This window comes from Hipposideros armiger, unplaced genomic scaffold, assembly GCF_001890085.2.
Source record: "Hipposideros armiger isolate ML-2016 unplaced genomic scaffold, ASM189008v1 scaffold_406, whole genome shotgun sequence".
NCBI lineage: Eukaryota > Metazoa > Chordata > Mammalia > Chiroptera > Hipposideridae > Hipposideros > Hipposideros armiger.
The window spans coordinates 1,363,166-1,374,885 of record NW_017731756.1 but is presented as its reverse complement, the minus strand read 5'-3'; the positions used below and the strand labels follow the sequence as shown (position 1 = coordinate 1,374,885).

Below are 11,720 nucleotides of genomic sequence, written 5' to 3'. Positions count from 1 at the left end.
AGCAGCCCAGCTCCAGGTTGAGCTGTTGTTCAGCATCTTAGCTGTGGAGGGCAGTGTCACTGGCTTTCATATGTGGGATCCAAACCGGGGCCCTGTGGCGTCCCAAGCCAGTTCTTAACCATCACGCCATTTGGCCGGCCCTTTTTTTTTTTTTTTTTAATTCATAACTTTTCTATTGCAGGAAAGACAACTTTATTATAAATATCTTTTCATTGTCCTTGTTTCACTAGGTAACATTATTTTAGTTTTTAAAAGTTTAATTTATAAAATACTTATGAAAAAAACACAATTATATAACATCAAGTGTGTATTCATTGTTCATGTTTTACAATGCTAGTATTAATATTTTTACTTGATGTTTTTAAAAGAATAAAGTGTTTTAGTTAACAATTGAAATACCCTTCTCTCATCTCATTTCCTCTTCCCCTTCCCAGGATTAAGTACTCCTCTGAAGTTAGTGTAGATCCTTTCTGTCATGTTTTATCACTTTTATGTATTCATATGTATGTGTTTTTCTAAGTATTTTAAAATTTTACCTAAGTGACACATTGTAGCAATCTTTTTGTAACTTTTTTCATTCATCATTATATTTTTGAGATTTATGTATTTGGGAAAATGTTGATGTAGTTCCTTCATTTTAACTCCTATAAAAACATTCCAGCCTATAAATAAACCACCAGTACTTTATTTCTGTATAAATATAAAATAAGATGGAATCTATCCTTTATAAACAGTTCTGTTTAAGTATCCTTAAGTTATCAGAAGAAATAGTGGCAGGGTGTTACCAAATTGTTTTGCAAAGTGATTGTGCTTGTTTATGTTCCCATCAGCAACATCCTGAAGCTCTCTTTTCCCCATAATCTGATGGGTGTCTCATTGATATTATAGTTGCATTTTCTGCCTTTGAGTGTTAAATCCATTAAGATGATACTGTCTGACTTCAGACACTAATGATAAAACCATATATATATATTTTTTCTTTTTTTTTTTTAAGATTTTATTGGGGAATTGGAGGGGAACAGTGTTGGGGAATCGGAGAAGGGGAACAGAGAAGTGCTGTCCTTTTGTTCTTCAGTCTAGTGGTGAAAGATGTCACTTCACTGGCCCATGTTGGTATGATCATTGCCCTCTTCCCGGGTGAAACAGTTGCTTGCCGACCATTGGATGGCTGCTCATGGCAGCTCATGAAAGCTCATGCCCGCAGCTGGCCAGCCCCACTGCAGCCTACACTGGCGACTCACGGCAGTCCAGCTCCAGGTCGAGCTGTTGTTCTGGCCTGCATGTGGGATTTGAACCAGGGCCCTGCTGCTCAGCTGGCATCCTAAGCCAACTCCTAACCAGCGTGCCTCCCGGCTGGCCCTAAAGCCGTATTTTTAAAGCAAACCAGGATAGTAATTTACGAGTGCATACCCAAGACCTTGAGTAAAAAGACCAACATCTTTTATATCAAATGCTGAAAGCATATATTAACCCTGTGTCCAGGAGTTAAGTTTCAATTCTCCAGAATTCTGTAGTTCTTTGTTAATCAATCAACATGGGCACCATATTAGAATTTTTTAGGCTTTCATCATATGCTAAGATGAAGGGATTCCTGCAGTTTGCCAGCAGTTGACCAATTGTGGGGAATCTTTCACTGATTGTATTAGAATCTATCTCTTTCAAGGCTTTGTACATCTGCCTCAGGAATTCCTGGAACTGAGGCACTTGAAGGCAGATGTCTTGCTTGGTTTCCAAAATGGATGCCTGGTCCCATACAGAAAGCTTATGAATCTAAAAATCAGATGAAAGGCCTATTAAATATTGATCCATCTCACAAAAATGGAAAAGGTGATGTACCTTCATAGTGGCCTGCCAAGCACTAAAAGAAACAGTGAACACACATCAAATAGTTCTGGAGTCTGGGAAGTCAGGGGTCTGGCAGATTCAGTGTCTGGTGAGAGGCCACTTCCTAGTTCATAGATAGCCATCTTTTTGCTGTGTCCTCACATGTTGGAAGGGCCTCTTTAATTTTTTTAAAGTGTGCAATTCAATTATTTTTAGTATATTCAAAAAGTTATGCTACCATCACCACAGCCAATTTTGGGATATTTTCATTATCCCAATAAGAAACTCCTTACCCATGAGATAGCTCTCCCCATTTCCACCCCAGCTCCCCTCAGCCCTAGGCAACCACTAATCTACTTTCTGTCTCTGTAGAGTTACCTATTCTGGACTTTTCATATAAATGGAATGCTACGATACTTAGTATGTATGAAGTTACTGGCTCCTTTAACATGATATTTTCAAGGTTCATGTTGCAGCATGTAGCTCTACTTTATTTCTTTTTATTGCTGAATAATATTCCATTATAGAGATAGACCACATTTTTTTAATCCATCAATTGATGGACATTTGGTTGTTTCTACTTTTTGGCTATTATCAGTAATGCTGCTATGAACATTTGAGTTTAAGTTTTGTGTGGCCATATGCTTTCATTGCTCTTGGGTATATACCTAGGAGTGGAGTTCGCTGGGTCATATGGTAGTTCTGTGTTTAACTTTTTGAGGAACTGCCAGGCTGTTCTCCAAAGTGATCACACCATTTTACATTCTCAAGAGCAGTGCATGAGGATTCCAGTTTGTCTCATCCTTGACAACACTTGTTATTTTGTCTTTTTTTTTTTTTTTTTAAAAGTTTTTTTTTGGGGAATTGGGGGGATGGGAACAGTGCTGGGGAATTGGGGAAAGGGGAACAGACAAGTTGCTGTCGTTTTGTTCTTCAATCTAGTTGTGGAGGACGTTGCTTCACTGGCCCAAGTTGGCACCATCATTGCGCTCTTCTCTGGCGAGGCAGATCAGTCGCCGGCTTCTGGACGGCCGCTCACTGTGGCTGCTGGCCGCTCACGCCGGCTGCTGGCCACACACGGTAGCCCATGGCAATCCACTGCCACAGGGACTGCAGCCCACGCTGTCGCCGGCGACTCACAGCAGCCCAGCTCCAGGTCGAGCCGTTGTTCAGCATCTCAGCTGTGGAGGGCAGTGTCACTGGCCCTCATATGTGGGATCCGAACCGGGGCCCTCTGGCATCCCAAGCGAGTTCTTAACCATCGCGCCACTCGGCCGGCCCTATTTTGTCTTTTTGATCCTAGCCATTTTAGTGGGTGTGAAGTGGTATCTCATTGTGGGTTGCTTTTTTTAATTGAAGTATAGTTGGTATATAATATTAGTTTCAGGTGTACAACATAGTGATTCAACATTTATATACCTTACAGTGTGCTTACTACACTAAGTTGAGTATCTATCTGTCACTGTGCAAAGTTATCACACTATTATTGACTATATTCCCTTTCACCTTTTTCACCCATCTCTTTACTCCTTCCCCTGAAACCATCAGTTTGTTCTTTGTTTCTATTAATCTAATTTTGTTTGTTTTGATTTTTTAAAAATTCCAAGTATTAGTGAAATCATGTGGCATTTATCTTCTTCTGACTTATTTCACTTAGCATAATACCCTCTAGGTTCATCCATGTTGTTGCAGATGGCAGGATTTCGTTCTTTTTTATTGCTGATCAATTGTGGTTTTGATTTGCATTTCCTTGATGACTGATTGAATTCAGTTATGGACATTTTTATTTTGTGCTACCTGAAAGCATATAGGTGGAGATGTTAAATAGGCAGTTTGGACTTGAATTTGAGGCTTGGGAGAAAGAGCTGCGTAGTTGTAGGTTGGGAGCAATTAGTGCATACATGGTAATTTTTGCCATTGAGTGGATGGATCCAAGCAGAAAGAATGTGAAGAATGAGAAAGGAAGTGGCTTTAGCCCAATCCTGGGAACATTAATAGTTAAAAGGCAATAGAGGAAGCAGAGCCTGCAGAGGAGACTACAGAGAGAGGGGTGCAAAACCAGGAGCATGTGGTGTCATGGAAGCCAGTGAAAGAGAATATTTTAAGTTGGAAGAAAGGGACTATAGTACAAGATGCTGCTGAGAGACTTAATGAAATAGGACTCAAAAGTGACTTTCAGATTTTGTAATAGGTAAACCATTTCAATAGGGGGACATGAGCTGAGGCCAGATTAAAATAAATTGAGGGGTGATTGGGACGTAAAGAAGAGGGCTCAGCAAACGTAGGCAGTTTTAAAGAAGTTTGTGAAGTGGAGTAGATGAGTGGGCGGGGTCAAGAGATTTCATTCCATCCAATATTTTCATTCCATGAAATGAAAAAAGATTTCATTTCAGATGAGATAGAAGAGATTGAAAATATTAGAGGGATAGTCAGCACAGCAGTCTCCACAAGAAGGCAGAAGGCAGTGTGACCCTGAGTCTACCTGTGTAATAGGGAGGGAAGGCGAAATGTGTGTGTCTTGAGAGCAAGGAGTTTCCTTCTGCTGTCTTCCATTTCCCTGGGAAGTGAGAGATGAGGCTCTCTGCACAGAATAGCAGAGGAGGTGATATGTTTAAAGTAAAGAGTGGACAAGGTTTAAAATAGACACTATGGGAGAATGGAAAAGAGAGAGCCACCCATGAAAATATCAAGAGATTTCTAGACTGCATTAGAACCCAGTAGAGGTTTGAGACCATGAATTCACAATGGTACTACTTCACACGGTGTGTGGTTTTTCTCCAGTGGTATTTAGCAGTATAGCTTTGGGGCAGGGAAGGTGGTTAGTGCTTTAGTGCAGGGCTGGGGTCTTTCAGCCCAAGGTGATAGAACGACCAGAAGGTAAGGGAGTGGCGAGTGTAGGTGAAAGAGTGGACTGTTTTGTTTAAGTGGAGCATGCATGGAATTTAAGCTGGATAGGGGATTCTGTATAGTACTAATCTATTTTGGACCCCAAATTCCCTTGAGTTATCATAGTAGAATCTCACTATTGCATCATGTTCTTTTGCAGCAAAATAGAATTTCTGTGTAAGTTTACCTGCTGTACTCGTCTAGCTATTACTGTAATCCAGGTTTTATTTGGTACCCATGTAGTCCTAAAAAAACATTTGATTAAGCTACAATTTCAGTAAATAAAAATATAATTTGTAAATGTACTTTATAAAAACACAAAATCTGACATTTTGATACAGTGTGAAACTGCAGCACAACAGGAATTTGCTGAAGAACTTCAAAAGCGAGAACGTTTTTTAGTTGAAAGAGAACAACTGCTGTTCAGACATGAAACTGCCTTGAGTAAAATTAAAGGTGTCGAAGAAGAGGTTCTTACAAGATTTCAGATTATAAAGGAGGTAACTATATAGCATTTGATATTAGGGTTTCTCATTTTCCTCTTAATTTAGATTCACTAGTTATTAGCATTTTGTCACATTTGCTTTATTTCTTCTCCCCACCTTCCCCGTTCATACACATTATATACATTTTTTTTTCCTGGACCATTTGAAAGTAACTTACAAAAATCATGAGACAGCACCCCTAAATACTTCCTTAGTATTATGAATACTTATTTTTAGGAGTACATTATCCTAAGAATAAGTACATTATCTATGCTATCATATTAGGAAATTAATATTAATTAGATATTTTAACAATAAACAGTCCATATTCACTTTCCCAACTGGTCCCCGAAATGTCTTTTATTGTGATTTTGTTTTATTTTCTGATTAGGAAACTAAAGAGAAGTCAACTTTACCATTTTTGTTTTTGTGTGACTTCTTTGAAGACTCCAGGCTAACAGTCTTATGTCATATTCTAGATTTGTCATATTCTAGATTTGACATCTAGAGTATGTCATATTCTAAATTTGCCCGATTATTTCCTAACGATTATATTCATATTAAATATTTGGCTCCAGAATATTATATAGGTGGTATTGTATCCTTTGTTTCATATTAAGAGATACGTTACTGTATGTGTACCTTACATAGAGTAAAATTCATTGTTTGTTTTGATAAACGCATAGTCTTGTGATCACTACTATAATTAAGATAATAAAATTCCAGCACCCTGAAAGTTTCCTGATGCTCCTTTGTAGTAGTTATTTCTATGCTGCATCCTCAACCCCTAGCAGCCACTGATCTATTTTCTATCTCTGTTCTGCCTTTTCCCAGAATGTCATGTAAATAGAATCATTACACGATTTTTCTTTGTTTGGTTTTCAGCAGCAATTCAATTGTACTGTATCTCTGCATGCATTTCTTTGAGTTTATCCTGTTTGAAGTTCACTGAACATCTTGAATTTGGAAATTTATGTCTTTTACCAAATTTGGGAAAGAAATCAATATTTCTTCACATATTTTTTCTGTTCCAATTGCTTTCTCTTCTCCATCTGGATTATCAGTAACTCATGTTAGGTCTTTTACTATGACCCCACAGATTTCTAGGCTGTCCCCTTTTCCTCCGTTTTTTTTTTTTTCTGTGTTCTTCAGATAATGTCAGTTTATCTATCTTGAAGTTTACTGTTTCTTCTTTCATTTCTATGTTGCTATTGAGCTAATCTAGTGATTTTTTATTTCTGTTAAAGTTCTAAAATTTCCAATTATGTTCTTTTTAAAGCTATTTTAAATTTTTCTCATGAGAATTTCTGTCTGTCCACTTGTATTCATTTACACTTACCTCATGGAACATAGTTAAAAATCTAACATCTGGATCATCTAAGGATTGGCATTTTTCTTGAGACTTAGCCACATTTTTCTGGTTCTTTGTATATCCAGTGACTTGGATTGTATCCGAGACCTTTTAGATATTATGTTGTGTAGATTCTGGATCCTATTATAATCCTCTGGAGAAGGTTGGTTTTATTTCTTCATTTTTTTAAGCAGTCAGCCCAATTCAGTTTAGGCTGAAGTTCCTCCTCGCCTTCTGTGGGCAGTGACCCAGTCTCAGTTCAGTTTACAGCGCCTTTGGAGTTGACTTGTGCATGTGCCACTAGGGTTAGTCTGAGATTGAGACAATGGTTTAAACCTTAGTTCAGCTCTTAAAGTCTTTGCTATCCTGCTGTGGTTTTTTCCACGCTTCTAGCATTGGGGGTAGCTATTAACCTGAGCCTGGGGTGATATTTTTAAACTGAGCTTGGATCTCTTCACCTTTGCTCCAGAGTTTCTGTTCTGTACTGTGCCTAGACAGGTCGAGGAGACCCAAGTTTGTACAGATTGAAATACACCAGAGTGAAAGGATCCTCTTTCTGAGTCTGTCTTCTCCGAGATTCTCCCCGAATTCTTCGGCTCACAGAGGCCCCTTTTCCTGGTTTCTCTAGCCAGAAAGGCAGTTTCTCTCAGAGTTTTAGCAGCCTAACCTGATACTGCACTTCTCAGTGACTGGGTTCTGCCCTGGGGCAAGACTGATAGAGAAAAGGGGGAAAAAAAATTAAACCAGGAAACTTGCTTCCTTGAAGATGCTTCTTCAAGTTTTCATTTCTTTCTACAATTCCCTGTTTTTGTTTACTTTTCACAGTTTTTGTGTTTTGTCTAGGGTTTTCAGTTGTAATCAGTAAGAGAAGTAAGGTGTAAGTGGGCTTATCTTGCCATACTGCAAATGGAACTCATATTGTATATTTTTAATATCTTTTGGATGTAGAAAAACTTGGACAATGAGAATATTAACCTGAATTTTAAAGTAACTGACTATATCCTAAGTTATTAAAGAATCATGTAATGTAATAATAAAATTACATAAACCTAATTTTTCCAGATGATTGGATTTTTAAACAGGGTTTTAAAAAAAGAAATGCTTGGATTCTCAGAGATCTCCATCCTAGCTTTAGTCTTGATTTTTTTCTGTTTAGATTTGTCCATCTGCTAGTCTTATAAAGTATAAAGATAACTATTTTATTTTAACGGTACCTATATGATTATTTGGAAGAAGGAAATTAACTCAGTTTTAGATTTTCTATATAAAGTTGCTTATTTTAATACACTACGAATAAACTGAGAGTAAAAGGTGAAAGAAACTAAGTATTCACACTTTATATTGAAAACATGCTATCTCACTTAAATGTAATTAGAGGGGAAATTGATGTGAGTCATTTATAAGACTGATTAAGTAGAGTCAAATGATTTGGAGTTCAGAAATTTTATTGTGTATTTAAGTTTTTTGAGACATAAAATAATTTTAGCTACTTTATGAGAAAAATTTAGTTTTTTCTGTCTATGGACTATTTCTTCTACTCATCAAGGGTAACTTAAACCTTAAATTTTAATCTATAAAACTATAATATGAATAACTAGTCTCTTGAAAAGGATCAGAAATCCTTGTTTGTTTTATCACTCCAGGATGTCAAATAGAAATTATTTCATTGTGTTTCTGTGGTAGATTTTTCTGAGGAGAATCCTTCTTGCTTTGTATAATTTGTATAGCATGTTTTAATAGGCATGTAACAAATGCTTTTAATGCTTTGTTATATTTTGATTAAACAGTTTTTATAAATTATTTGCAATGTTAGTCATGTATTCTTTTTTTTTAAGCTGAGCCATCCTGCCACCTGTTGGCAGCTCAGCGGCTACTCAGCTCAGGCTGGGAATCGAACCGCTGTTGCTCAGAACTCAAACTCTTGAGCGAGCTCTTAACCAACTGAGCCACTCGGCCGGCCCTCATGTATTCTTAAATATACTGATTAAAGTCCTTGTGATTCGAAGAGTTCCAATTTCTAATTTATCTTCAGTAGCATTAGTGACATGGAATCCTTACTTAATTTTTAGATCAAATTTTTTTTCCTCCTAGCAACATAATACAGAAGTCGAGCACTTAACTGAAGTTCTTAAGGAAAGAAATAAAGAAAGCAAGAGACTAAGGTCCTCTTTTGATGCATTGAAAGAATTGAATGATAACTTAAAAAAACAGGTAAGACCTATTTTAATGTATATTAGATTATAAGAGATTCCTAGAACTCTTTATAGTTTATATTTAACAAAGTATAAGTCAGTCTTAGAACATCTGGCTAGAGAAAATTTTTATTAACTTTGTTAACTTTATTATAAAATACTTACAAATATAAAGTACTATTCTTAAGCTTTTGATTTCTTAGTATCTATTCTGGCAACCAGCTCAGAAGTTTGGCAATTTGAAATCTTTTTAAAATATAAAAGCAATTATTAGATTTAAAAACAAGCAAAAGAAAAAACCTGACATGGAGGGGAAAATGGCGGCTGCGAAGAGGGCTCCCTGAGTTCTCCCCCTGGAAATCACCGCAGTATAAACTGCTGTAACTCATCAAACACACCTCTACTCATCACACAGAGCAGCTAAGAGACTTGCAGCTGCTGATTATTTGAAGGTGGGCTGACCCGGCGAGTAGGGGAAGAGGGAGGCAAGATGTGTGACCTGCGGTTGCTGAGACACGGGGCCCCAGAGAGCAGATCGGAGAGTGTTCCCACGGCTCGCTCCCTGCGCCTTGTGGCCTGCCTAGAGTGCAGCAAGAGCGCCACAGTTTGCAGTCTGAGGCAGAAGCCTCGGGCCAGGTGAGTGGGGGAAGAGAGAGAAGAGACTTGCTTGCAGAGGTGCGGTCCTCACCTGCGGCTGTGGAGCTGTGGGATCCCAGGAGACAGAGCAGAGAGCGTTGCAGTGCCAGGATGGGCTCAGTCCCTGCGCCCCTGCAGTCCCTCCCGGAGCACAACAAGAGCAAGAGAAGTAAAAGAAAAAATGAACATATGGGATTACATCAAACTTAAAAGTTTTTTCACAACAAAGGAAATCATCAATAAAACAAAAAGGAAGCCTACTGAATGGGAGAAGATATTTGTCAACGATATATCTGATAAGGAGTTAATATCCAAAATTTATAAAACACTCATGCAACTCAACACTGAAAAAACAAACAACCCAGCTAAAAAATGGGCAGAGGATATGACGAGACATTTCTCTAAAGAGGACATAACAGATGGCCAACAGGCATATGAAAAAATGTTCAACCTTTCTAATCATTAGGGAAATGGAAATAAAAACCACAATGAGATACCACCTTACCCCAGTCAGAATGGCTATCATCAATAAATCAACAAACAACAAGTGCTGGCAAGGCTGTGGAGAAAAGGGAACCCTAGTGCACTGTTGGTGGGACTGCAGATTGGTGCAGCCACTATGGAAATCAGTATGGAGGTTTCTCAAAAAACTGAGAATGGAACTACCTTATGACCTAGCAGTTCCACTCTTTAGGTATTTATCCAGAAAAACCCAAGACACTAATTCCAAAAAATATATGCACCCCTTGTTCATTGCAGCACTATTTACAATAGCCAAGACTTGGAAACAGTCTAAATGCCCATCGGTAGATGACTGGACTAAGAAACTGTGGTACATTTACACAATGGAGTATTACTCAGCTATAAAGAAGAAGGAAATCGTACCATTTGCAATGATACAGATGGAGCTAGAGAACATTATGCTAAGTGAAATAAGTCAGTCAGAGAAAGACAAATACCATATAACTTCACTTATATGTGGCATCTAAAGAACTGAATAAATGAGTAATGTAAACCGAAGTAGTCTCAGAGACAAAGAGGAAAAACTGATGATTGCTAGATGGGAGGGGGTAGGGATGAGGGAGAAGGGGAAGGGACGAGACAACATAAATTGGTAACTAGAATATTGCCTCAGGGATAGAAAAGACAGTTTGGGGAATATAATCAATGTTGTAAATATTTTTTAAGGGGCCAGATGGACTCATGTCTTGTTAGGGAGACCACTTCATGGACGGTGTATAGGCCTGCTCATTGCACTGTATTTCTGAAGCTGCCGTTGAATAATATTATATGTCAACTATTAATACATATATAGTCATGGGACATGGAGTAGAGAGTGGGAATGGAGTCAATGGAATTGTAATAGATATGTATGATATTGGGGGTGGAGGGGCAGTGGGTGGAGGGTGGAGGGTTGTCACTTTGTGAGGGGTGAAAAGGATAACTATTGCATTGTTTTTTACACCTGAAACTAATAATAATAAAAAAGAAAAAGAAAAAAACCTGATAACTTGAGGGCTTTTAGCTGCTGTTACACATCACTGCTTATTTAACATTTATTTTCAGAGTATCTGTTATATGCTAGGCACTGTTCTAGAAGGAAGCCTTCACATTGCTTATGGTCTCATTAGTATAAACCAGTATCATATTTCACTGTAATTATTTATTTATATAAGTAATGTAACTTAGGTCAGTATTTAATAATACTAAAGATGCATAACAAATATTTTTGTGAGTTATTTTTTTTTTTTTTACTTTGTCAGTTTTTGACTGAAAAATGTGAAAATGAAAGGATATGTTGAAGAGAGACAGGAGAATTATTATGTGTGTATTTGTGTGGGAAGGAGAAGTAAATGAGCGGAAATTTGAGTAAACCCAGTCACTTTAAAAATTAAAGCATTAAGCTAGAAAACTATGGATTCTAAAATGTAACTTGTTGCCCTCCCTGAGTTCATTTATTGCTTCCCACAGTTGGAATGTGACCTTGACTTACTATTGTATGGAAGCCTGTTTTATCCCTAGAGAGATTACTTTTTCCCAATCACAGCCTCAGTCTAGCACTCAAAAAAGAGAAGGGCTGCTTTAATTGCTAGCATAGGGACATCATTGCCCATTCCTATCTCTTAGGTTTATGTAATCCTCAATAATTTTACATGTGCTCACATGAGTTTGTGGTGATTGGAGTGGGTATGTGCATTTTTTTTTAAAGATTTTATTGGGGAATTGGGGGGATGGGAACAGTGCTTTGGAATTGGGGGAAGGGGAACAGACAAGTTGTTGTCCTTTTGTTCTTCAGTCTAGTTGTGGAGGACGTTGCTTCACTGGCCCAAGTTGGCACCATCATTG

The 11,720-nt window shown here is 37.9% G+C and overlaps 1 protein-coding gene across 8 annotated transcripts in view; it reads left to right on the top strand.

The window, feature by feature from the left end:
* The window catches only part of CCDC138 (coiled-coil domain containing 138), a 98,410-nt gene that overhangs the window by 10,939 nt on the left and 75,751 nt on the right, over positions 1-11,720 (top strand). For 7 of the 8 annotated variants that reach the window (XM_019663808.1, XM_019663813.1, XM_019663812.1 and 4 more), the window contains 2 exons: positions 5,052-5,210; positions 8,638-8,757. In XM_019663808.1, coding sequence (XP_019519353.1) covers positions 5,052-5,210; positions 8,638-8,757 — 279 coding nt within the window. The remainder of the gene's footprint in view (positions 1-5,051; positions 5,211-8,637; positions 8,758-11,720) is intronic. The other variant, XM_019663809.1, reaches the window with a different exon arrangement.